This window comes from Entelurus aequoreus, linkage group LG17 (assembly GCF_033978785.1).
Source record: "Entelurus aequoreus isolate RoL-2023_Sb linkage group LG17, RoL_Eaeq_v1.1, whole genome shotgun sequence".
NCBI classification, from domain to species: Eukaryota; Metazoa; Chordata; class Actinopteri; order Syngnathiformes; family Syngnathidae; genus Entelurus; species Entelurus aequoreus.
The window spans coordinates 36,641,371-36,668,725 of record NC_084747.1 but is presented as its reverse complement, the minus strand read 5'-3'; the positions used below and the strand labels follow the sequence as shown (position 1 = coordinate 36,668,725).

The 27,355-nt window shown below is 39.3% G+C and overlaps 3 protein-coding genes across 8 annotated transcripts in view; 2 read left to right on the top strand and 1 right to left on the bottom strand.

Annotated features, from left to right (window-relative positions):
* gpat2 (glycerol-3-phosphate acyltransferase 2, mitochondrial) overlaps window positions 1-2,078 on the top strand; it is a 360,723-nt gene extending 358,645 nt beyond the window's left edge. For 2 of the 4 annotated variants that reach the window (XM_062025622.1, XM_062025621.1), the window contains exon 23: window positions 582-2,078. In XM_062025622.1, the coding sequence (XP_061881606.1) occupies window positions 582-698 (117 nt within the window). In that variant the 3' untranslated portion in view covers window positions 699-2,078. The remainder of the gene's footprint in view (window positions 1-581) is intronic. The other 2 variants (XM_062025619.1, XM_062025620.1) reach the window with 1 other exon arrangement.
* On the bottom strand, window positions 1,472-25,079 carry fahd2a (fumarylacetoacetate hydrolase domain containing 2A). 3 transcript variants are annotated; one of them, XM_062025624.1, is made up of 8 exons: window positions 25,004-25,079; window positions 23,017-23,279; window positions 22,708-22,924; window positions 22,558-22,617; window positions 13,833-13,995; window positions 13,483-13,591; window positions 2,998-3,085; window positions 1,472-1,625 (listed from the first exon to the last, which is right to left on the bottom strand). In XM_062025624.1, the coding sequence occupies exons 2-8, from the start codon at window positions 23,277-23,279 to the stop codon at window positions 1,563-1,565; spliced, it is 963 nt and encodes a 320-aa protein (XP_061881608.1). In that variant the 5' UTR covers window positions 25,004-25,079; the 3' UTR covers window positions 1,472-1,562. The 3 variants fall into 3 exon arrangements, with proteins under 3 accessions (XP_061881608.1, XP_061881609.1, XP_061881610.1); XM_062025625.1 differs by having other exon boundaries at window positions 24,896-25,008; XM_062025626.1 differs by having other exon boundaries at window positions 24,949-25,008.
* zgc:152830 (uncharacterized protein LOC767682 homolog) overlaps window positions 25,033-27,355 on the top strand; it is an 18,447-nt gene continuing 16,124 nt past the window's right edge. Inside the window, exons 1-4 of the mRNA XM_062025623.1 lie at window positions 25,033-25,046; window positions 25,505-25,595; window positions 26,023-26,064; window positions 26,349-26,439. Coding sequence (XP_061881607.1) covers window positions 25,510-25,595; window positions 26,023-26,064; window positions 26,349-26,439 — 219 coding nt within the window. The 5' untranslated portion in view covers window positions 25,033-25,046; window positions 25,505-25,509. The remainder of the gene's footprint in view (window positions 25,047-25,504; window positions 25,596-26,022; window positions 26,065-26,348; window positions 26,440-27,355) is intronic.

Below are 27,355 nucleotides of genomic sequence, written 5' to 3'. Positions count from 1 at the left end.
CTCATTAACCGCACCTTGGAAGGTTGTTCTTTTTCCTTAATTAGAATCTTTAAAAAAAAAAAAAATTGTTCTTGTCTCCTATTATGATTGTGAATGATAGGCATAATTCCCCACAAATGCAGTTCCCCTTTAATGGTGCTTGGAAGCCAAAAAGGAACTTGCACGTCTGCATCATCACACTTTCCCTGAAATAAGTGGAGTAAACCAATACTAAACCTACAATATGTTGTCATATTTATCATTTTTTATTTGAGAATTTGACTTATGGAAAGATTACCTAGCGGGAGTTTGCTGTTTTTTTATGTTTCTAAGAATGTTTACACAAACGCTAAGCCGTTTTGTTTTGCATTTTGTTCCAGACCGAACTGTGAACTTACAACTGACACAGTACCAAAAAGAGTGATTAGTTACATACCCAATAATATTACAACTATAAATACCAGCATCAATGTAAGAATGTGGAGGGAGTGAATTTATTTTAGTTGTGTTGTGCGCTTTGAGTCATAAAAAAACGCTATTTAGATCTAATCCATTATTATTATTAAGTAATAGTGTCGCCTCTATGTTTGTGTTTCCGTCAGGTCCTCATGGAGGAGCAGCGTGAAGAAGGAGTCTTCATGGGAGTCACATCCTTGTTCAAGTTACCAGCAAACAGGCAGAAAGTGCAGCGCTTCATCTCCAAGTACCTTTACAATTGATAAACAGTAGGAGGCGGTGATACTGCAGTCCTAAACTCATTGACGTCAAAGACGGTTCTGCGTTAGAAAGGTTGCCCGCTGAGCCGCAAAGGCCTTTTGGGGTTAATTGCAATCTGATTTTTCAGATATGAGACATTGATTTAAAGTTTGTTTTTTTCTCTTTTGTAATATCATTAGCATAAAGCTGCGGGAGACAAAGATTACGAGGTTGCTGTAATCAGCTGTGAGGGGATGATGATGCAGAGTGATTTCCCCATGTTTACACTGAATGGGGGGCTTTTGTTTGCAACAAGCTTGCTTATAAACTCTGTTTTTTCCGTTGTCTGAAGATAACAGATGCACATGCCAGTGAGGCCCACTTTTGCTCATGTCATTGTTTAACTAAATGCTACATTGAGTATTTTTGTTTATAAAGACAATACGTTCGAATTATTTTAATTCATTTTCCTAAGCAAGTCATAACTGTTGGCCTTGTAAAAACAGTCATGAGTTGCACCTCAACTGATTGACTAAAAAGAGCTTTAGCAGCGTTCACCCCAGCAAAATCCTGTCACAGTGCAAAACCAGCATGAAACTCTACTGCCCCCCAGCGTTGGTCAGCATGTACTGTTCAGTCCAAATGCAAAACCCATAATATAATGTAAAGATGTGCATATATGAAATATGTCTGCAAAATGTACCTTGGCTTTGAAACCCTAGTGCTAATTCAACAAAATGACTCAACAAAATCCTACATTTCTTGCAGGCACATAAAAATTTGTAAAACCTTATCTTACAGACAATCAAGATATGGTCCATAAATTATAATGTTTTATTTCTGGATGAAAAGTGCAACTGGTAATGTTGATAAGGCTTGGCAGAGGTTTAGATGACTTTGTTGATGATGGAGCCTAGCTGGTCTATTTGGCACTCCACCACATCGCCTTTCTGAAAGACAGAACCTTCTTATCAGGACCAAAATACTGGTACCAATACACAAACAGCCACATTACAGCTGCACAATTTAATGAGATGCAATACAATAATGGTAATATTGTTAAGTAAGCATATCAATCAAAAATAATTTGTGAAGGCAGACTTTGTGATACAGTTCTTGTAATAGATTGTTTGGTGTACTTAATGTTGTAGTCTGGAAACTAAAGGCCGGATTTACTATAGGTTTGCGTGTACGAAAACATGCGCAAACCTGATAGCACACACAAAGCTGATCTACTAAACGTGTGCAAAGTGTATTGGGCCTGTAAAGTGAGCAGAATAAGGCTTGCGATCTATTTTGAATATGTCTTCATGAATATGCAAAATGTATGCTCATAATTTAGCACGCGCAATGTGACTCATTAACATTCATCACCGTTTTTCAAGCACTATTTAGCACGTGTCCAAAGGACGTGCAAACTGACAGTTCCATGCACGGCTGCATGATCGGTGCTTGCGCTGCACAGACAGACGATGGACAGAGAATCCTCCGTCATAAATGTGTGTGCCAACCTTTTGGATGGTCAGAAATAAAAAATATTACACTCATCATCTATTCAGCAACATCATTTTATAATTCTATAGATGCTAGATAACTTAAGAAGCTGATTAAAACAAATTCAATTGATGCGTTTAGTATTTAATATTTTTTTAATGACGTTCGTTTTTTCACATAGAATATATATTAATAAAATATTTCTTATATGAATAAAACTTCTTGAAGTATGCATTGTTTGCGTCGTTAGCACAGTAAGTGCAGCCTCTCTCCCATGAGCACACCTACAGTGCTGAAAATAGGGGGGGGGAAAGTAGGTTTCACTGTAAATCCACTTTGAACTGTGCCTAAAATGCCCATAAAAAGTGGTAAATGTCTCCGGCATGTTTGAAACATAGAGGTAGGAGCATGATAACATGAATGTGCAGTAAAGAGGATAGGAGTGTCTCCATGGTGATGCCCCGTATAGTACACGCAAAATCCTCACCTGCACCAATTTACAATTGCACATGCAGGGTTAGTAAATAGCATGCAACACACCCACTAATAGCACACACTGTTTTATAGATTGCAAATGCTATTTACCACATAGTATTTAGATCTTAGTAAATCAGGCCCTGAATCAGTAATGCGTGTGAATGTTTTTGGTCTATATGTGCCTTGCGATTGGTACTCCGCCTCTCCCCCGAAGTCAGCTGGGATAGGCTCCAGCTCACCCAAGCAGTATAGAAAAAGTATGGATGCTTATAACGTGAATGTGAAGGTTTAGTGTGCACTGACAAACACACTCACAGCTTGTACTGCATTTTTATCAACTACATCACACACCTTGAGGAAGACGGGCGGCTTTCTGAAAACACCCACACCAGGAGGGGTGCCTGTCAGGAACACGTCACCAGGAGTTAAAGTCACAAACCTGACAAGAAGCAGAAGCGAGGTAAGACATATTTTAAAGAGGTACTACTAGCATGCTCAGTGCCTCCTAATTATTACTGACTTATCACTTTTCACGTGCACTTTATTTTACTTTATAAGACCTTACAGTGGAAATGTCTCCATGGTAAATTGTATTAAGTGTATAGGCAATGTTTGAAGTAACATTCCTACATAGAAGTGTAACAAAAGAAAAAACAAAAGTTAGCCGGGGTATAACTCAACTGAAATGGAGTAAAACTTCTCGTTCTTTTGAATATTACCTCATAGACACATAATGGAGAGAGCACAGGAAAGTGTTTAACAGAGAATTACTGTACTGTAATCCAGGAGTTCTTGACCTTTTTGACCTTGAGGCCCAACTTTTCCACAACATAGGAGCCCGGGGGCCCACGCAAATATTAACACTTAATTATTGGGGCTGTAACGGTTAAAAATCTCACAGTACGATATTATCACGGTATTAAGGCTGCAGTACAATATTATTGCGGTATATGTCTAAAAAAAAAAAAAGCTTGGTAAAAATGTCATAGTGTGTAAAATGAAGTGTCTGTAATGTTTAGGATAAACACACTTACTGTAATTGAACACAAACCTAATGCTAAAATGTTTTAATCATATTCGTTACTACAAACAAGTATGTCTAAGTGCAAATAATTAGGAACATCTACTCTTTCAAGCACATATCCAGTGTAAAACAATAATGTACAGTTTAGTGTCTTTCAACTTTTACATTATGGGAAGCAGTGTGTTCTACATTGGTCATTTTTATATCAGTCTGGAAGATGTTTCTCAGAAAAGCAAATTATCAATATAACTTTTAATAATGTAAATACTTTGATTGATTTTGATTGAGACTTTTATTAGTAGGTTGCACAATGAAGTACATATTCCGTACAATTGACCACTAAATGGTAACACCCGAATACGTTTTTCAACTTGTTTAAGTCGGGGTCCACTTAAATTGATTCATGATACAGATATATACTATCATATATACTATCATCATAATACAGTCATCACACAAGATAATCACATTGAATTATTTACATTATTTACAATCAGGGGTGTGGGGGGGGGGGATATGGACATCAAGTAGTGGACATAGAGAGAGAGAGAGAGAGATCAGAAGGCATAAGAAAAAGAAAAAGTATCTGCATTTGATTGTTTACATTTGATTATTAGCAATCCGGGGAGGGTGTTAGTTTAGGGTTGTAGCTGCCTGGAGGTGAACTTTTATTGCGGTTTTGAAGGAGGATAGAGATGCCCTTTCTTTTATACCTGTTGGTTCACACTGATGTTTGGTTTCACTGGCTTCAAATATATTTTCTGTGTGAAGGCTTGAGGTGGTGACTTCTGCAGCCCTGCCTACCACCTGAGTGCAGCTTGAATAGGCTCCAGCCCCACCACATCATCCACAGACAAGCAGTTGAAAAATAGATGGATTCAGGATGTATCAGGTAGCTTTTTAGTTTACTCGTACTTCCCTCATTGAACATTTTTTTGAATGATTTCCCGCCGTGTGGTGTAAATGTTCTGTTTTTGCATTACGCATTATTATGGTACACTCTTTTAGTGTATTTACGGTAATTCCCAGCATGCATTGCTCTATGCGCGGGCTCCGGTGTTTAGTCTGTTATGTGAACGGCAGTGGCCGGTTTGTTATTGTGTTCCCTCAGTAAAGTATACGTATAAAAAGAAGAAGGTTGTCGTCATTGAGTTATCAATGGTAGCAGAGGATGTCTAACAACGCTAACTACAGAGTCCCTCCTGCGTTTGAAGAAAAGAAGTCATATGAGAGCTGGAAAAATGAGGTTGAAATGTGGATACGTGTTACCGATCTGGATAAGGAGAAACAAGCATTAGCTGTTGCTCTCTCACTGAGGGGGAGAGCTAGAGATACAGCTTTGGAAATACCTGCGGATGATTTGAACAAAGATGACGGGATGAAGACCCTTGTAAAGGCATTGGATAATGTATTGTTAAAAGAAGAAAAGGACAGAGCTTATGATGCATACACGGACTTTGACAAGATTCGGAGAGAAAACGAAGTTTCCATGGTGGATTACATCGTTCAGTTCGAGCAGAGGTACAACAAAATGCGCAAATTTGACATGGTTCTTCCCGACGCTGTTTTAGCATTCAAGTTGTTGGATACAGCCAGTCTCGATGTTAAAGATAAACAGCTTGCGCTTACAGCTTGTTCAACACTTACATTTGCAAGCATGAAGTCAGCTTTAAAAAGGATTTTTGGAGACAATGTGCAGCCGCCCACATGCAGCGGGGGAATTCACATGCGCGAAGATGTTGCTTTTTATGTGGATCAAAGGAAAAGAGACGGAAGGAAATTTCGTTCCCAACCCGACCAAAAGAGGGCGCCATTGACTGGCTCAAACCCACTGGATAGGTTTGGCAGAAGATCTAAGTGCGCTATTTGCCAGAGTACATTTCACTGGGCTAAGGACTGCCCAAATAAGGCGGAACATGTAAAAATGACAGAGGAAAATGCAGAGACAGAAACAATTGAAGAGTGCAATGTTACTTTGTTTTCTAAAGAGTCAGTTTCTGATGCTGAAATATTCATGGTAGAAGTAATTGACACTGCATGCACCAGAACAGTCTGTGGTGAAAAATGGCTGGAGAATGACATTCATACACTGAAGGAGAGTGACAAGAAAAAAATTGAAAATACACAGAGTAGAAGAGCTTTTAAGTTTGGTGATGGACAAGTTGTTCATTCCATAAAAAAAGTAAAAGTCCCAGCAAAAATAGGACAAAACAGGTGCCACATAGAGACTGAGGTGGTCTCAGTGAACATTCCTTTACTACTAAGTAAAACGTCACTTAAGAGGGCAAAAGCAGTGCTTGACATTGAGAATGATAAAGCCACAATGTTTCAGAAACCAGTGCCTCTTGAGATTACATCCTCAGGACACTACTGTGTAAACATAGTGGACAGAGATTGCACAGCCACCCGTGAGAATGAACCCCAAACTGATGAAGTTCTGGCCATAAGAGATGGCATGAGTAAAGATGAAAAACTCAAAGTATTGGTGAAACTTCACAAGCAGTTTGGACATGCCTCAGTTGATAAACTCAAAAAATTACTAATTAGTGCTGGAAGTAATGATGATGAGAGTGTTACTATTCTGAATGACATCGTAAGTAGCTGTGAAACATGTCTCAAGTACAACAAGCCCAAACCAAAGCCATCAGTTGGTCTACCAATGGCTTCAACGTACAATGAAACTGTGGCATTAGATCTACACGAGCTAGAACCAAATGTGTGGTACCTCCACATGATTGATCACTTCACCAGGTTCAGTGCTGGTAGCATTGTTACAACAAAAAAATCCAGTGAAATTGTGAGGCACTTTATTCATTCCTGGGTGAGTGTTCATGGAGTCCCATCTAAGATTTTTTTGTGACAATGGAGGTGAATTCAATAACGAGGAAATGAGGGACATGGCTGAGAACTTTAATATTGAAGTGAAAACCACTGCTGCCTACAGTCCATGGAGTAATGGATTGATGGAAAGACATAACCAGACCCTTATAGAGATCCTGTTAAAAGTGAAGAAAAGCAGTGTTTGTGACTGGAAAACAGCCCTAGATTGGGCCTTGATGGCAAAGAATACAATGCACAATGTGCATGGATTTAGTCCATACCAGCTGGTGTTTGGACAAAACCCGAACCTACCTTCTGTGCTGGTTGATAAACCACCTGCCCTGGAGGGCACTACCATGAGTAAATGGGTAGGACAGCACATTTCAGCATTACATGAAGCAAGGACAGCGTTTACTGAGGCAGAGTGCTCTGAGAGAATCAGGAGAGCTCTGCGCACACAGCTTCGCAGCACAGATGAATACTACGAAACTGGAGATAAAGTGTACTACAAAAGAATGGACTGCAATGAATGGAAAGGCCCTGGGGTGGTAATTGGACGAGACGAGGTGGTAATATTTGTTAGACATGGAGGCTCCTATGTCCGGGTGCATCGCTGTAGACTGCGCAAGGCCACAGATCACTACACTGACACGTCTCGTGACAGCCAAGAAAGCCAGACAGAACTTAATGCAGCAGAATGTGGCATTGAACATGTTGAAGATCTACCCAATACTGTATCTAGTGATGGAGACAGTGTGCCTAACACAGAGAATGCGGCAGGGAGCTCTAATAATGACAGAGACAGCAATGAGCAAGATAATGATCCATCTGACAGACAACCTTCTATCATAAGAACAGACCGTAGTATGAATCTAAAGGCAGGACAATTCATTAAGTATGTGGAAAGAGACACTGGAATTTCACACACAGCAAAAGTGCTAGGTCGAGCGGGAAAGGCAACTGGAAAACACAAGAACTGGTACAATCTGGAGTACACTGAGCCAGTTAACCTCACTGGCACAACAAGGTCAGCTGACCTTTCACAGGTTGACACACTGCAGATTTAGTCATTGGACAGGGTGGAACAGCCATCTGATCACGAGGATGTACTTGTTACAAAGGATGTGTCATTTGAATCAGCTAAACTTACTGAAATCAGTAACTGGGAGAAACACGGTGTGTTTGATGAAGTAAAAAACATGGGACAAAAATGCATTTCCACAAGATGGGTGTGTACACTCAAAGACACACCAGACGGCATAGTTCCAAAAGCAAGGCTAGTGGCGAGAGGATTTGAAGAGCTAAACACAAAAGATCTCCCAAAAGACTCGCCAACATGTGCCTCAGAGTCTCTTAGACTACTCATGTCTGTGATATGTCAAAACCGATGGACACCCCACTCTATGGACATTAAGTCAGCATTCCTTCAAGGAAATGAGTTATCCCGAGACATCTATGTTTGTCCACCACCTGAAGCCAAGAGTGAGGGAACTCTATGGAAGCTAAACAAATGTGTTTATGGACTAAATGATGCATCACTGTACTAGTACAATAGGGTTAAAGAAACAATGTTGCAAACTGGAGGAAAGATGTCACAAATTGACCCTGCTATATTTTATTGGTTGGATAAAGATTGTAATGTGTCTGGGGTGCTTGCTTGTCATGTTGATGATTTCATCTGGGGTGGTTCACAGATTTTCACAACAACTGTAATCCCTCACCTGCAATCTGCCTTTCAAGTGGGCAGAGAAGAACATGACAGCTTTCGCTATGTAGGCATGGAGTACGTCACTGCAAATGGAGTAACATGTATGCATCAAGACAATTACATACAGAATCTCCAGCCAATTCACATAGACATCTCCAGAGCCATGAGACGGGATGCTCTTTTGACTGAAAGTGAAATTGATGACCTGAGATCAAAAATAGGTCAACTTCTGTGGGTTGCCAGACAAAGTAGACCGGATATTATGTTTGATACATGTGTCCTTGCAGCTAACATAAAACATGCTACTGTGCAGACTTTACATGACACAAACAAGGTGGTGAGAAAATTGAAATCAGAACATGTGACACTGAAGTTTCAGAACCTGGGAAAAGACAGTTCTCTAAAGCTAGTAGTGTTCTGCGACGCCTCGCTGGGAAACCTTACAGATGGAGGCACTCAAGGGGGACATCTCATTCTGCTGATGGGTGAGGAAGGAAGATTCACCCCTGTGTATTGGCAGTCAAAAAAGATCAGAAGAGTCGTACGGAGCACTCTTGCTGGAGAAACTCTTGCCCTTGCCGATGCTGTTGACAGTGCCATTTCTTTATCTGACCTTCATGCAGAACTTACCACAGGGAATGTATCACAACATGTCTTACCAATAGTTTGTGTCACTGATAACCACTCCCTTGCAGACGCCATCAAGTCTACTAAGTCAGTGACAGAGAAAAGGCTCCGCCTTGAAATAAGTGGCATCAAAGAACTTCTTCAGTGTAAAAGAATTCAACAGATTCTCTGGGCACCTACTGGAGAGCAGCTAGCTGACTGTTTGACAAAACGAGGTGCATCCGCACTTCAGCTCCTAAAGGCACTCAGTGTTGGAGAGTGGAAACTGGAATAGAGACTATTCTTTTGTGGACAGTTTTTTTTGTATAAGTTTTTTTGTTGATCACCATGTTCTTACATTTTCATACTTATGGACATTAATAATAGACTGTGATTTTTTTGTGTTAAAAAAACTAAAAAGAAAAAGTGGGAGATTGTAAATGTTCTGTTTTTGCATTGCGCATTATTATGGTACACTCTTTTAGTGTATTTACGGTAATTCCCAGCATGCATTGCTCTATGCGCGGGCTCCGGTGTTTAGTCTGTTATGTGAACGGCAGTGGCCGGTTTGTTATTGTGTTCCCTCAGTAAAGTATACGTATAAAAAGAAGAAGGTTGTCGTCATTGAGTTATCATGTGGTGTGACGAGACCGACTGGCTCTGTGTTGCCTTGGAAACGCTCGTTTTGCAGAACGCAGATTTTCTTACCTCCGCCAAAGAGTTTATGTTTTGGCCTGGACTTGTTTGTTTGTCTGTCTGGTAACAACATAATTCAACCAGTTATGGACAGATTTAATGTCCAAAAACAATTTGTTATCTACGATGAGTACAAACACACTTCACTTACTGCTTACAGCGTTCAACGCCCCATCTTGCCATTACTGCGCTGCGCAGAGGATTCTGGAAGATGTACTTTATTTACAGACCAGGCCAACACTAAAATGCCAAAAGAAAACTACACTCACCAAGTTTTCATTTGATACCGTCACGCGTCACGGTATTATTGAGAAGACTTTAAAACTGAAATACTGTAACCGTTACATCACTATTATTTAGTCATTGTTATTTTGATTGAAATCGTTTTTAATATTAATAGTTTACCAACTCGGACTAGAATTATGATTAGAAAAATAAGTATGAATACACTGCATAAAAAGGGACTCATAAATAGCTGATTAAATTAATATACATAAAATTATGTTGTGCTCAAATAAACTAAATTGATAATGCATATGTTTCCTAACTACATTGTCAATAAAACTGAAGTGCCAATGATAATACAGCTACACCACTCTTGTCACATGTTTTGCACTGAAGAAACTTCTCTATGACTGATATTGTCATTACTGCCACAAGTGGTGAAAAGGTGTATTACAACTGTGGACCACAGCTGAGAAACAGATATTTTTTGCCAGCCTATGGTTAAGAAACACTGCAGTAATGAATACATGTCGGCAGGCAGAAGACATATTGGTATTCTAGTTGCTGTAAAGTAATCGTAATAAGTTCCATTTCTGGTTCTTACACTTCTCTTCTTACACTTCTCCTCTTTTGCCATCGGTGGTTTGGTGGTGACATCACAACAAAACAAAAAAGCCGTGGATGTGATGATCCTTTGAACTTGTGTTACGTACGCTCATAGGTTGGGGTGCTCAAAAATCAATTCACATCCATATTGCGATTTTTTTTCTTCCAATTCTAAATTGATTCATAATTTTCGGCAATCTTTTTTTGGGGGGGGGTTTCAAGACTACATTTTTTGATTAAATACATTTAACAACTAATATTTCATATTGTTATTAGTATTGATAATTTATGAAACATTGTAAAGCTGGTATTAGGTTGGCGTTGCTCCAATGTATTTTATTAGATTGATTAACAATCTGTGGTTTTTGTAAATAAACTGCACATATACAGTTAATCTGGAAAGTATTCACAGCGTTTCACCTGTTCTACAGTTTATGTTACAGCCTTATTCCAAAATAGAATCAATTAATACCTTATAATGACAATGTGAAATGTTTTTTTTTAAACATTTTGCAAATTTATTAAAGATAAAACAAATAACAAAATCACATGTAAATAAGTATTTACAGCCTTTGCTCAATACTTTGTTGATGCATTTTTGGCAGCGGTAACAGTCTCAAGTATTTTTGAATTCGATGCCACAAGCTTGGCACACATAAAACCAACACTTCTCATCCAACATGTTGGAGATTGAGAGGTGCTGCAAAGAGGAATGGGAGAAACTGCCCAAAGGTGCATCAATTAACTATTGAGAAAAATATGTAAATAATTATGTGCAGTACATGTGATTTCTTAGTTGTTTAATTAATTTCAAAAAGCTTAAAAAAAATGTGTCCACATTGTCTTTGAAGGGTATTTATTGTATGTAGAATTTTGAGGACAAAAATTTATTTTTTAAATGTTGGAATAAGGCTGTAACATAACAAAATGTGGAAAAAGTGAAGTGATGTAAATACTTTCCGGATGCACTGTATGTAAGTCAGCAGGCAAGAGGAGCTTGTATAACCTGTAAACTGTTCTGAAAATTATTTATTATAGTTTATGTACCAAATAATACATTACGATAATTTTCTTGGATTGAGAATCAGTTTTGAATCGAATCATCACCGCAAGAATCGGAATCGAATGATGCCCAAAGATTCCCACCTCCAGCCATAGGACTTTGGATTTTTACTAGATCAGATGTAACAAAGAGGATATAAATGATATTATAATTTATATATTATTATATCAAGAAGTCCAAAAAGTTACACATAGAGATGTGCTGCAGAGAGGTGGCATTTCTGCTCAACTTGACTGTAATGGACAGCAAAACCCGGTTTTTGAAAAGAAAAAGGTATTTGGAACTACTGTATTTACACATACCTCTTACTTTGGAGGATTTTTACTCAGCTTTCGCTAATAATCGCCCAATTACTGTCTTATTTGGTGCATTAGTGCGGTTGGTGTCACTTAAGAGGAACTGCACTTTTTTGGAATTTTGCCTGTCGTTTACACTCATTAGGAAAGACAGCGGAGCTGATGGGAGGTCCTCTATTCCGCCCATAAAATCCAATAAATAACCATTCAAAAAGCGCCAACAATACTACATTTACATTTCATGAGTTGAATATTAACCGAGTATTAGTAAAATTGTTATTATAATCGCTAACGCACACAAACTATTCATTGCGGCGCCGTGATCACTACCTTGTGTCCCGATGTTTACATTATCGAGTGGTCTGCTGTTTCCTCGCTTCCCTGCTCCTTTGAAGTTTGATGTAGATCATAAATCATGCCTCACACCTGGACAGAAGGCGGCAGAGGATGTAATCCGACATGTTGGTACACTTTGACATCCACGTTAGACCCAGGAAGGCCGAGAAGGACACGAAAAGACGCTTGGACAACCCCCATTTCTATGCGAAAATTATGAGACATTCTTCATCTAAATGGGAATATATGAACATCGTAGCACTCTGCATCCTAATGACAGCAGACATTGTACAGTAAGTGATGTTTTATTATGTTTTTTGGCTCTCATAAAGTCTGCAGTGAGCAGTAATCAGTGATGAAGAAAAAAAAGCAAACTTTGTATTGCGTTTTTGAAATTATTGCGCCGTGTATGCTTAAAATTATAACATAACGTAACTATTAAATGTTATTATAAATGTGCCCGTTACTACTTTACATATATTCTTACAGTATAAACTCACCTTTGATCAGCACACCACGGACAGTCAAAAAAAAAGTCAACAAAGACTGTCAGCCATCCGCAAACTTAAAGGACTATACGTTGCACCTCACCTTCTGTTATTACTTTACCAAAGCATCGTTCAACCCATCCTTCTGTACTGTTCCACATGTTTTTTTATTATGCTTTCTGTAACAAACCGCACCTAACTGACAAATATTACAAACATAGCAGCTAAAATCATCGGCCTACCCGCACCCAACATCTCAGATCTAAATCACAGGTCCAGAACTATTAAATTCCGGAGGGCCCGCCTCGGGAAAAGCCTTATCCCTGCAGCTATAGCCGCCCTAAACAGCAGCTGTCTGACAAGCCTGTAAATATGTTGGTCATGTATGATGTCTTTTTGTTATTTTTGTTTGTGATGTGTAATGTCTATTGTTCAAATGTACAGTAGTGAAAATTAATTTCCCCAACGGCGACCTAATAAATCTAAATCAAATCAAATGTATACTTTATTGGAGATGTTTGGATGTTTTTTTAAGGGCTTTATAGGCAGAATACAGCGGCTTCCTTAGGCTCCATTGTAAGCGGACTCTTGATCGCATTTATTTATTATTTAGAATTAATTTAAAAAAATAATACATCTGTAGTCAAGTCTTACATGATTGTGAAGGAAAATTCCAAAAAAAGTGCAGTTTTCTTTTAAGTAAGGAACACACCCTTAGTTTTGTTTTCACTTTTGAGGTACTAAATCAATCAATCAAAGTTTATTTAATATAGCCCTTAACCAGAAGTGTCTCAAAGGGCTGCACAAGCCACAACAAAAAAAAGCTCAACTTGAACTCCAAATTGTGTGACTTTTGTAACTTTTTTCAATGTATTTACCATGTTCTTGATTACAAATGAGTAGATGTTATGTAGTGCATGAAATTGCACAAAATTGTAAGGCACTCGTAAAAACTAGTATGTACTCACTTTGACACCCAGGCAATCAGCGCTTCGGTCTTGAAGATCATCTGGTCAGTGTTGCTGCTCTGGACCTCGTCTCCATTTACCAGGCAGCGAATGCCCAAGTTGTGAGGGTCTGGAAGTGATTTTTAATACTTTTACTGTCAATTCATGATGTACACCTGCACAATCTACTGAAATCCAATACAACCATCTATGCAGGTTATATATCATTATCAAAATGAGCATTATCTGTAGAAGTGGAATATTTGATAGAACTTTGGCAAGAGTGTAACTGTGTACCCTGTGAGTGTATTATATCTTTAAAATGTCACATTAGGAGGGTAGGTTGTGACTAAACACAAACGCTGACTCACCTCGCACAGCATCAGTGGTTACTAACGCAGGGCCGAGGGGACAGAAGCTTTCAAAGGTTTTTCCCAGCAGCCACTGCTTTCCGTTGCGCTTCATCTGCCAGTCGCGTGCGCTGACGTCATTGGCCACCATGAACCCCGCCACATAAGAGAGGGCCTCCTCCTCCTGAACAATGACACACATCACACCGGCATTCATTTGTTTGGAGCTTTAAATGTAAAATGTGTCATGTATGCAGTATCTCATAAAAGTAAACACACCACTTCCAGCAACCATTTTTATTGTATCTTCCCAAAGCTCAAAACTATAAAAAAAAAAGTGTGCTTTTAATCAGTCAGTACACAGCTTGTTCAGCAGTATAGAGATACTTTGATCTACTGAAACACTCAACACATACCATTATTGTCTAAATAGCTGGCATAAACAATTAGTACACCGATTACAGGGGTCTTCAACAGGGGACTGTGAAATATTTGGTGGATTTTTTTTTTATTCATTTTTTCTCCTGCCCTTTTTCTACAAATGTAAATGCATTTAAATACACATGAGCATTGAGCCAACACACTGCCATATAGTTGAATGTTAACATGAATACATATTTATATTCATCATGTTAGCATTTCAGATAGCGATTGAAGCGCTACTTGTCAACTAGCAACTGGTGCGTTAGTTGCCAGATAGCGATTAGCATGCTTGTTGCCAGCTAGCAATTAGAGTGCCAGTGACAAAATACTGTTATTTGTATATTCTTAATATTGCACAATAACAAGGCATACCTTTCATAGTTGTATACAAGATAAGTAGGAAGTAGCTCCCTGCTACTTCTCTCCATCAGTTTGGGGGTCCTTGGCCTAGAAAACGCTGAAGACCCCTGACCTATTGTGAGCATGCTGTGCCATGTTTTATTATGTGTCACGTTTCGACAAATAATAAAACTTGTCATTTTCAAGCTGTGCTTCAAAAAAAAGTTTCTTGAGGAAGGGGATCATGTTTTGGTTCACAATGTCACGGTTTATTTTTGTCATAACGTGGACCTTGGAGTTTGTTTTCCCGGAATGCAAACGAAAGTCGGCGCGTGCAAGGCGTGAATGTAAGTACAAGATTTATTAAAACACTAACAAACTACAAAAAAAAGAAGCAAAAAAAAGAAGCAAACAAAAGGCGCGCACAATGGTGGAGAACAAACTTGACTAATGAAACCAAAAGATTAGCACAAAGGCAATAAACTATAAACACGAAACAAAAACACTTACTGTGGCATGGCATGAAGCATGAACTATGGTAAACAGGAATATCATGGGTAGCAGTAGCATGGATGGATAGATAATGTCACCAGGACGAACAACAGAAACAGACCGGCTTAAATAGCAGTGACATGATCAGTGAAAACAGGTGCGTGACATGACAGGTGAAAACTAATGGGTTGCTATGGTGACAAAACAAAAAAAAGTGCACAAAGAGTCCAAAAACAAAACCGAACATGACTAAAACAAAACATGATCACACAGACATGACAATTTTTAGAATTAACCACAACTTGCCCTTATGTGGGCTCTGAACCAAGGATGTCGTTGTGGCTTGTGCAGCCCTTTGAGACACTTGTGATTTAGCGCTATATAAATAAACATTGATTGATTGATTGATTGAACTCCACAGTCCCAGCAGCACTCATGCAGCCCCAGACCATAATGCTACACACAATTATATTTTTACTTGTCTTAGCTATTGGGACAATGACTGTGTTGACTTCCGTAATTTTTATTAGATAGTAAATCTATACGTTATACAATCTGCACACTGAATTCTCTAAGGTATATCTAATTTGTATAACCTTCACCAGGTTATTTAACTGTTGCGGGCGGTCAGGTAGAAGCTATGGGCGGATTTTGATTAAACATTTAGAAAATGTCTGAAACGGGATAAGGAACAGGTGACCTGTACATTTGGGGGGTGATCCAGAACATTTCTACTATGTTACTGACATTTAAAGTACAATGGGTTATACTTGTATAGCGCTTTTCTACCTTTTTTTTTTTTAAGGAACTCAAAGCGCTTTGACACTATTTCCACATTCACACACACATTCACACACTGATTATACAAGACAGAACTTCTCTGTGTGTGTATGCTCGCTGCCCCGTTTCCACTCACAGAGACGAAGAGAGTGGATGACTGACAGGAGTTTTCACTCAGTTTATTTTAATCCCCTATAGAACAAAAGTGTCCAGCTGCTGACCCCGATCCAATGAGTAAACCCTCTTGCAGCCTGTGTGTAAGCGACTACAGTGGACTGGAAGTGCAAAACCTTTTGCATTTCATGAAACTAATTACAATTACAGAAACCAAATTAACAAAAGACAAAACAACTTAAAATATGTAAAACCACATTTAAAAAATACAAAACAACACAAGTACAGCAACCAAATTAAAAAGTCGAAATAATTAACAATTTCAGGAAACACTAACAAAAAGTGAGACAATTTTCAATTACAGAAACCAAGTTTAAAAAAGATTTAACAATTTCCAATTTCAGACAACACTAACAAAAAGCGAAACAACTTAAAATTTCAAAAAACACATTAAACAATTGTAGGAACTGGAAAGGGAATGTTCCAAATCACAGATTGACAGCTAAGTCAACCAATCATTTGTGCATGTCCACCGAGTCTTTACGTCCTCACTTAAATCAGTGGTTCTCAAAGTTGGCCAGGTGGCCATAGCCATTCTTATGTGCCAAAGGGTGGGCAGATGTACCAAAGTGGGAAAAACAGGTTTGCGACCTACTGACTTAAATGCCCCATCTAGTGCCAAATGATTTAATAAATAAAATAACTATAATGCCAAGATTACAACACCAGCTCCATTTCATGAAAATAAAATGATTACACTCCATATAAAAAGGGGGGGACACTAGTCTCTATTCATGAACATGGTTTGGTGTAATAAGAACCAAGGCATGTCAGAAGCAAATATCAGATTGACAGGAAGGGATACGTTTTGACTTGTGGCTGTTAGGGGAAGTAATGGTAAAGCAAATATCCATCCAGCCATCTGTCTTTCGCTTATCAAGGTGAGGTCGCAGAGGCAGCAGCCTAAGCAGAGAAGGCCAGACTTCCCTCTCATCCCCCTGCTACTTTGTCCAGCTCCTCCTCGGGATTCCCAAGGCATTTGATTGATTGGTTGATTGAAACTTTTATTAGTAGATTGCACAGTACAATACATATTCCATACAATTGACCACTAAATGGTAACACCCGAATAAGTTTTTCAACGTGTTTAAGTCGGGGTCCACGTTAATCAATTCATGGTAGTTCCAGCTCAGCTGAGCAATATCCTGGGTCTTACCCGAGGGTTACTGCTAATAGTTTACTGTACGTTTTGTAATCAATCATTCTAATGACATCAGATCAGTGTGCATGAATACATATTTGTATGTCTTTCATTGTTTCGCTGTAATTCCATGAGGTGTCACATATGAACACTTCTGTTGTAAAAAAAAAAAAACACAGAACACGATCATTTTCAGTTGGTCCCCAGTAGCAAGCTGACACGGCAGTTTATATTTGCTACTAAATGAACTCATAATACCATGCCAGTACAACTTTTATTACTTAGAAATATTAGTTTTAAAACACATGAAAATATGTGCTTTGATTACGGCTGGGCAGCACGGTGGCAGAGGGGTTAGTGTGTCTGCCTCACAATACGAAGGTCCTGAGTAGTCGTGAGTTCAATCCCGGCCTCGGGATCTTTCTGTGTGGAGTTTGCATGTTCTCCCCGTGACTGCGTGGGTTCCCTCCGGGTACTCCGGCTTCCTCCCACCTCCAAAGACATGCACCTGGGGATAGGTTGATTGGCAACACTAAAATTTGGCCCTAGTGTGTGAATGTGAGTGTGAATGTTGTCTGTCTATCTGTGTTGGCCCTGCGATGAGGTGGCGACTTGTCCAGGGTGTACCCCGCCTTCCGCCCGATTGTAGCTGAGATAGGCTCCAGCGCCCCCCGCGACCCCGAAGGGAATAAGCGGTAGAAAATGGATGGATGGATGGATGTTTTGAACTCCCGTACCCTCTTTTATATGTAACTCTTCATCTTCTTTTAATAGACCAGGCGTTGGAATCTTAGAAGTTGTCATGTCTTTGTGATCATGTTTTGTTTGGTTATGTTCTGTTGGTTTTTGGACTCTTTGTGTACTCTTGTTTGTTTTGTCACCATGACGACCGATTAGTTCACCTGTCCTCATGTCTCACGCACCTGTCACTAATCAGGTCTTTATTATTTAGGCTTGCAGTCGCCAGGCAGTCGGCCTGGCGACATTACCTCTACTACTTATGCTACCTCTACTACTCATGTTACCCTGATACTCTTGTTTACCCTTGAGACCATAGTTTATGCTTCATACCATGCCACGTAAGTTTTGTTTTTTCATGTCACAGTTAGAGAGTTTTGTTTTATGTCCATAGTTTCTGTCCATGTGTCAGTTTTGTTTTCTTAGCCAAGTTTGTATCTCCGCCTTGTGCGCGCCTTTTGTTTGTTTCTTGTTATAGTGTTAAATCATGTACATACCTTCACGCCGTGTCCAGTCTGGTTCGCTTGCATTCCGGGAAAGCAATCCACGCAGTAATTTGCGTCATCACAGTCCACGTCATGACAGAAGTATATTTATTGTGTTTATTGATTAAATTTGGCACTAGTCGGAGCATTTAAGTAAAGGCCAAATGAGGAAGTACATGGATTGGTTGATTTAGCCGGCAATCTGTGATTTGGGACATTCCCTTTCGGCTTTTGTTAATGTGGTTTCTGCAATTGTAAGTTGTTTTGCTTTTTATTAAATGTGGTTTGTGACATTGTAAATGGTTGTCTCATTTTTAAATTGGTTTCTAAAATTATAAGTTTTGTTTGTTGTTTTGTCTTATGATAATTTGTTTTCTGTAATTGTAATTTATTTCGTGAAATGTAAAAGTGTTTTGCACTTCCCAGCCACCGTAAGCGACAGACGGACAAAAAAAACACACTATAACACAGCAATTTAATTTATTCTTGGATTAATCACAAATGTTTGTTAATTATTTAGGTCTGCTCCTGTCTCTGGCCATGCTCCCCCCACCCCAGCAGACGTGGAACGCTGCAGAGGCCACCATAGTGTATATGGTTTGTTATTTGTTGTTGTTATTTTTACTTTTGTAGCTGTATGCAGAAATGGCTGGTTGCATCAGCTCTGCTCTTTTAATGTCTTTAATGTCCTTTGTGTTCTATGATGTTTTCCTCTTACACACATGCTTATGTGTGCTATGGCTATGAGTTTTTTTCCCCTTGGCCTCAGTCTGGACCCTCTCTCCAGGGGCCCAGGCTTACCATACCATACCAACTTTATTTATAAAGCCCTTTAAAAACAACCACAGTTGAACAACAAAGGGCTGTACACCACAAAGAGAGGTAAGGTGGGGCAAGACCTTAGACTGAATTTTTGTTTTTTCTCACCTTTCCCCAGCATTTACCTGTTTCTCACCTTTTTTGTAAGGGGTGCCAGAAGTTGGCAGACCCGTCAGCGATCCTGTTCTGTCTCCCTGTCATGTTTGTCTGCTCTTGAATGGGATTGTGCTAAAAATCTTAATTTCCCCTCGGGGATTAATAAAGTATTTCTGATTCTGATTGTCTGTCTGTTGGTTTTATTATATAAGAAAACAATTTAATCTAATAAATAAATATTGACTGTTACCCCCCTAAAAAAATAAAATAAAATAAATAAATATTGACTGTTACCCAAAGTATATTAAGTGGGATTTTTCAGAAAAACTAATATATACAGTAACACAAAAACAACCTGTCTCTGTGATCACTATAGGTGTATAAATAATAATATAGTGTTAAATAAAATCAGTCCCTTGGTCACAAAACTGAAAATAATACAGCTCTCCAAAAAGTGCACTTCTGCTGCTATTTGACATAACTGTTTGTTATGATGCTTTGACATTTTTGCACTTTATTTCTTTATTGAAAGAAAATTCTATGAAGAGAAAGGTTGTTTGCAAATGTGGTTACAATGCTAAAAAATGAAAAGTTAAAGCTAAAAAAAGAAATACACTTTATTGAGTTAACATTATTTCTTTATAGGGGGAAAGATGTTATGAGCTAGGGAATATAACAACTACACTACCCAGCATGCAACGGGAGTGACGAGCATGCGCTGTAGCCCCGTAAAGTGTTGTTGCATATCGTCACCTGGCAGCTAAGAATGAGGTTATGTGCACGCTGTGAAAGTAAACGTAAAGAACTCAGCCAACATGCCTCGTCTGCATTATTTATAATTAGACAGACAGCACATATACAGTGTGATTTTGTTTTGTTTACAAGTAAAGAAAAACAAAGTTAAAAAATGGAGATGTCATATATGTTGTATGTGCTGCGGTTGCTTTAAGAACGTTGCGACAGCTGCCGTAAAGGAGGTGCGTTGCTAGCCTGGTTGCTATGTTTCCGGTTGGTCGTAAAAGCGTCATGTGTTTTTACCCTGCTCAAATTTCTCAATAAAGTTATTCATTGGATTATACCTTTTTGTTTTGAACTTTATTACACCTTGGAGCGCTTTTTCCCGTCCATTTTTTTCCTGCTTTCCCTATCTGCGCCTAATGACTGAGCTACGTGACGCCATTTCTTGTGATGTCACACGGAGCATTTCTGGTCGGGACAAGATTCGTTCCGAGGGATTCGAATAAAGAACCAACTCTTTTTCTTTACTATAGTGGTCTCGATAACGAGTACCGGTTCTCAAAAAGGGATTCGAGTCCGAGGACTCGGTTCTTTTCTTATCGAACAACCGGAAAAAACGGTTTCGAGTATCATCCCTAGTCATAAATGGGATAAGGCACTAGTGATTATATTTTGGAGCTGATATGGACCATAGTCTAGAGGACGGCTGCACCATTAATCAACATCAAGGTTTTAATTAGTGCGATTACATAACCGCAAGAGGCTGAGGTTTTGTTTTGGGGTTTTTTGACCGCCGTCACCAACATTTGAATGACAGACAGGTTCGCAATTAGAATTATTGAGCCGCACGTTTGTTTGTCTCTTGCTTCAATCAGGGAAAAGAGGTCTCACTCTGTGCGTTTATTTATTTATTTTTTCGCAGTTGTATGTATTTTTATGTATAAAATATACAAATTGAATCGCAATTTTGGAGAGAAAAATTGCAATTAGGTTTTTTCTCAATCGTGCAGCCCTAATCTAAAGTCAGGATTTTAGGGTAATAGCTTTGCGGAAGTCTGCGCTCTTCGAGTGCTTCTATTGCTTGGATTCAAAATGATGTCACGTCCGGCTCACGTCCCTCTCAATTATGCGTGGTGGTCAAGCCAGCGTCTGTTCTCAATTGGTACTAGCCGCCATTTAGCCTTTCTTGAAGAAAAATGCCCTATACTTGCATTGTTTTGGGCTGTACAAACCGCGAAAAAGGATAAATGGTTTGAATCTTCAGAGTTCCTCGAAAGGTAATCAAGGATGGCGGAGGAGTGTAAGATTTCATGAAAAAAGACGACAGAAGTACCATGCACTCCAGTACAAGGGAGCAGAGCCGAGGAATGCACGAGTTTGCAGTGACCACTCCGTTAAGTTTGTTTGATATACTTTTAACGTTTAGTGTTTCCCATTCAAGTATTATCTTGATATTATTTGTATTTCTTAAGACACTTTTTTGCTACAAGTGTTCCCTAAAGCTGTGGTCCCCAACCTTTTTGTAGCTGCGGACCGGTCAACGCTTGAAAATGTGTCCCACGGACCGGGGGGGGGTGGGGGGGGTTAATTTTTTTTTTTCATAAAGAAATACAATCATGTGTGCTTACGGACTGTATCCCTGCAGACTGTATTGATCTATATTGATATATAATGTATATATTGTGTTTTTTATGTTGATTTAATAAAATAAAAATATAGTATTTTTTTTATTTTTTTTATTTCTTGTGCGGCCCGGTATCAATCGGTCCGCGGACCGGTACCGGGCCGAGGCCTTGTGGTTGGGGACCACTGCCATAAAGCACCAACTCGGCAAGTCTAAATAAAAGAAATCAAAGGTGAGCAAAACCTTAAAGAGTTAAGCTTTTACCACAGGCAACAACCATAAATGAAGCTTTCAGTACATACACAATGTTGACATCTATAGTTATATTTTGATAAAGACGGGGAAAAACGGCAGGTGCAACAGGAAGGGTAGGCAACAAACGTGACTGTAGACACAAAGTGAAATCATGAAATGCAACCTTACCCGAGCAAAAATGATGCATATTTATCCGGGAGAGTCTTGATACTAATTTCCTTGACTCAGCCACCCTCAAAGAAGTTTTAGACCTCCATGCTTTTCCAAGTTTTCATCTGTTTAGTCGTGTAGAATGATGTCTGCAGCACCAGATAGTTTGATACGTTTGGGAACTCTACCGACGAATAATGCTTTATCACTATACAAATCTTTTTTTGATAAAGTATACGGATCTATTTCATTGCATGGTTGGATTTTTTGCTCATATCTGTTTTTTGCAAAAATATATAGGCCCCTTGTATACTCTTGCTGTACAACAGCCATCTTAGCTTGGTTGACCACCACTGGTTTTCACTTCCGGGAAGCAATCACTTGTCGGAATACAAACAATTATAATATTGTCCCTTGACAAAATGTTATGTAAAACAAATGCTGAAATGTGAGGCGTGTTGTTAGATAGTATGAGATGGCTTTGATGCTCACCTTAATGTGCTTTCCTCGTTGCCCAATCACAAAAGCCAGCTCCACCTCCCAGTCCACCTCCTTGGAGAAAGACATGAAGCTAAGAGACACGATATCTCCTTTCTCTGGACAGCATCCATTCTTGGTGTCCTTTGGACTCCTGTAACTCACCTGGCTCTCAGAGGGTAGAACAATATCGTCGTACGGTCCTGTGATGGCATTGGGAAACTTGCTGAAGATGATGGGCTCTTTGGGGATGGGGGCGTTCTGCTCCAGGCAGTGGTCGCGGTAGTTCATACCCACACACACCACCTTCTCTGGGGCTAAGATGGGAGAAACCAGCCTGACGTCTGAACGCTTCAGCACACCCTGACCAGATGACAGTGCCCTGAAGCGGGATGGGACTTCATAAAGTAGCTGATTCAAGCAACTTTTTAAAATGGTTGTTTTCTTGTGCAATCACCACATGATGTTTGATACCTCCGCGCACACTCCAGACCTTTGTCTCCGAGCTCCAGCAGCTCTTTTATCGTAGAGGGCATGGAGGGGTCAAACGCCCTCAGGTCCACCACGCTAAACCCTTCATCCTGCTCCACCCCAACTCTGACTCCGTCTTTCCCTCCATCACCATGGCGATAAAACTGGACCAGACGCATGGGTGTGTCACACAAGCTCCGTTTCTGTGGCTGGACCGTGTGTCTGGGAGAGAATAAACGGAGGATGTGCAAGGAGGGAACTCGCATCTGTTGATGACAAAAAAGGAGGAAATGAAAGTGACACAAATGAACTTAATATTTAGCAATTAATCATTAAAGGGTTAATCACCTTTACCTTTTGAACTCACTGTACAATTCATTAGGTACACCTAGGGCTGGGCGATATATCGATATACTCGAGTGTTTGTCTCTGTGCGATATAGAAAATGACTGTATCATGATATTTGAGCATACGTTCTCACGCAGTTGCTTTTAGCTGCGGGAATTACATTACAGGCTCTTCTCACTCTTTCTAGTCTCTCCTTCTCACAGACAGCAAGCGCACCTTCTTACATACGTCACATACCTATATGCCCTCTCGGAGCAGAGAAGTAGCAGCATGGGTAACGTTAGCTGTGGTGCGAGTGGTAATACGAGAGAAAGAAGGTGCGAATCTGGTAACAAATGAAGGAAGAATTAATTCCCAAGAAAAATCGTCTGCCGGTGGTTTGGCTTCAAGTGGGAATATGTCGAACAGACAACCGTAATTTGTCAAGTGTGGGGCAAAAGCGTTGCTACAAAAAGTAGCATTACTGCTAATATGTAGCATTATTTGAAAAGTCACCTGCTAGAGAATGAAGAGTGCTTACTCCGCATGTCAACATCTCCGGCCGGTGCCACACCAACAAAATGCAGAAAAAACCATTTCCACATCAACACTGTATGAAAAAAATAGTCAACAACAGAAGGAGATAACGTCCGCCGGAACCTACCACATAGCGATTTGATTTCCTATTATGCAGCTCATTTTTATTAGACAGTTATTGACATATCTTGTGTGACATCATGCACAAAGGTGCACTTTATTTGTTTTAAACTCTTGTAGTGGTGTTCAGTACAAAAAGTGCACTTTAATTTAGTGTTGTTTTGATTTGTCATCTTAGTGACATCATGCACAAAAGTGCACTAATAGCTTGTTTTAAAATGTCTCTGACAATCTTGCACTTTCTGTTTTGGAAATGACATGAATGTTTGTGCCGCTGCTTAATAACTGTTTAATATATACAGTTTTGGTCAATTGACTTAGTTGTGATTTCCCTCTCGATTAAAGTTTAAAATGAGCATATATTAATGCAGTATGAACAAGAATGTTTTAATGTAGACACATGGAATCATCATACTGCTGTGATAATATGCATTAAGTGTTCATTCAAGGCTAAGGCAAAATATCGCGATATATATCGTGACATGGCCTAAAAATATCGAGATATTTAAAAAAGGCCATTTCGCCCAGCCCTAGCCTGCTATTGTACTGCTACAAGAGCTATATCTAAAGTTTGCTTCTTAGATTGTTGTGATCTTAGATTGCAGTGGTGTGCACCGCATTATAAGATATTGTCTTATTCTTGTAGTAAGATAACTAAAATATTACAAACAGCTCTATCACATGCAACATAACTACAACAATGAAAATACTGTAGGTCCTACTGTTAAATTAACATCAACACCGAACTGTCGCCAGTGAAAACTGAGCATGTTTACTAATGGATACAGCTTTTGCATGCGATTAATATTTTGTATTGTTTACAAATTCAGCAAAACCGCCAATATTTTTGCATAAAGTTTTAAAAAAATACAAATCTGCCTTCAGTCTAGTCGCCTACCTGAAGCCCGAAGGTTCGTAGAATATTAACTGCGGTAAAAAATAATTATTTACCCATGTACTGCCCTTTGTACCGTTTCTGTGTATGTTAGTACTCTGAAGTACTCACCTCTGTGCTTCCTGAAGCATGCCTTCACAACTTCCGGTCAGAAGTATGTCGTCACAACTTCCGGTTAGCTTCGCAGTCGTACTTGCTAACTTGCCACTCGTTTATGTATCCAGTCTAATGGCCTTAAACTACACATGTGGCCATTACGATAGCCACAAAGTCACGAGATAGTTTTACTAAATAATAATTAAAAGGTTTGTGTAAATATGACTCACATGGATGGATGGATGGTTATAAATTGTTGTAAACCTACAATTCCCAGAATGCAGCTCTGCGCGCCATTCCTCGTAAATAGAATTTGGGAAACTATCGTAAATGAAAATGTCTACATCTAGTAAATCCGTTCATTAAAATACACATTCAATGTTAACTGTACGTATGGTAAATAGTAAATGGTATTTACTAACACATAATTGCAAACAAATAGTTACGTTTAACATTTAAGTAGAAATTACGAGGTTCTAAAAGCATTTGAAGGCAACACTGGTTCTTTTCTGGCAGATCACATGACCAGCGGTACCATAGTGACTCGCTATCAACTATTCATTTCACTTCGTGGACGACTGAAGAGGAGCACCAACATGTGTACTAGGTGAGCATTACATGTATTTCCTAACATATCTTTATCTGTTTAGTTCAACAATATGTCCAGGAATACAAACAGTTTGACGTACTTCGTCTCATAGCTTAATGATTTGCGATTACATAGCATTTGTATTTGTTACGGTATTTGTGGTTTTGGTTCTTAACAAGTTGCATGAATTACATTTTAAACATTCGGTTTGCAGAACTTGCTGTCACGGATTTACTAGGTTTAGCAGCAGCAACATTTTAAAGGACAATAAAGATAAATCTCCACGTATAAAAGGAAGTTTCTAGCTATTATCTATTCTAAATGCACACGAAGACATGCTTGGTTAGAGATAATCAAGGAACGGTCAAAGGTTTCACTTTCTTATCACCATTGTCTGCCATTTGCTGATCACTTGCTATGTTATCTTGTGACATGTTGTCTATAGCGTGCAGCCTATTGAGTGGACCGCTGACCTCAAGAACCAGAAGTGAGTACCAGAAGACAGGCTGCACATCCTGTTTTTAAACAAATCTACCCACACAGGCTGCACATCCTGTTTTTAAACAAATCTACCCACACAGGCTGCACATCCTGTTTGTAAACAAATCTACCCACACAGGCTGCACATCCTGTTTTTAAACAAATCTACCCACACAGGCTGCACATCCTGTTTGTAAACAAATCTACCCACACAGGCTGCACATCCTGTTTTTAAACAAATCTACCCAGTCCAGGCATACACTTTTGTTGGTTCTGCATTTTCACTCATAGTTTCGATGGCATCGTCTTGGTGACCCAAAACTACGAGGACTTGCCCTCTGAACTTGAGTGTCTGAAAGCTCCCCTCCAGGACTACCACTCTGTAAGTGTTTTGTCGATGTATACGTTTAATCTGGAGCCAGAAAATGTTTCAAGAGGACACGATGCATAAACTTAAAATCAGAAGTATTTATTCCCTATTGGATATAATTCTAATACAACTTGTCTGAGTGCTATCTGTCCCTAGTATCATACAACACGGCGACTTGCACAGGGCTGTTCGAACGCGCCCTTCATCTAGCGCTCTTACAGTATATATCACAATGTATGAATATGCAATGAGGTGTCTTCTTCCAGGCGTGGAATCTTCCTCTGCCTTCTCCTTCCTGGACTCACAAGTGACCAGTGAAGATGTTGGAGATAAGAGTTTATGGTCGGCCTCAACTTTCACACAGTTTCATCTGAAACTCAGAACATATGATTAGTTGCACGGCTTATTATAAGCATATCTATACTAAACATTTATTAATCACTTCATCCTTCATTATTTTAATTATTTCCCAACATAATATATCCCAACAGTTTCATCTGTACTAACAGCAGAGGGCAGTTTATTTGACAGTGAACTGGCAGAGTCTGAACCAACAGTGCCTCTACAAGTTCTAAATATTAAATAAACATAAATAAAAGTCTGCTTACAGCAGAGCCGATTGGAGCTCCACTATTTCGCCCATGAACTCCAATACTTGTGCAGATCCCAAATATACATCAGTAGGTACCAATAGGTGACAAAAGTTGGTTTTGCATTATATTGCAAAACCAAACACCAGATAATGTCTCCTAATAGGTGCCATTTGGAAGTCCTTATACCCACACTATAATGATACCCACATAGTACCGCACATTACGTATGACTATGGTAGCCGTAATGCTCCGCATTCCATCTAGAGGTGCAGATTCGTAGCTTACCCAAAGTTTTAGGCAAGGCGAGGCCACTTTATTTGTATAGCACTTTTCAT

Excerpts from the sequence above, each read along its gene's own strand:
- fahd2a (XM_062025624.1), bottom strand. The coding sequence starts at position 23,279 with ATGCGAGTTCCCTCCTTGCACATCCTCCGTTTATTCTCTCCCAGACAC. Across the intron at positions 22,618-22,707 it reads TTCTACCCTCTGAGAGCCAG|GAGGTGGACTGGGAGGTGGA; the intron begins GTGAGTTACAGG and ends TCTTTCTCCAAG. Across the intron at positions 13,996-22,557 it reads AACGAGGAAAGCACATTAAG|GAGGAGGAGGCCCTCTCTTA; the intron begins GTGAGCATCAAA and ends GTCATTGTTCAG.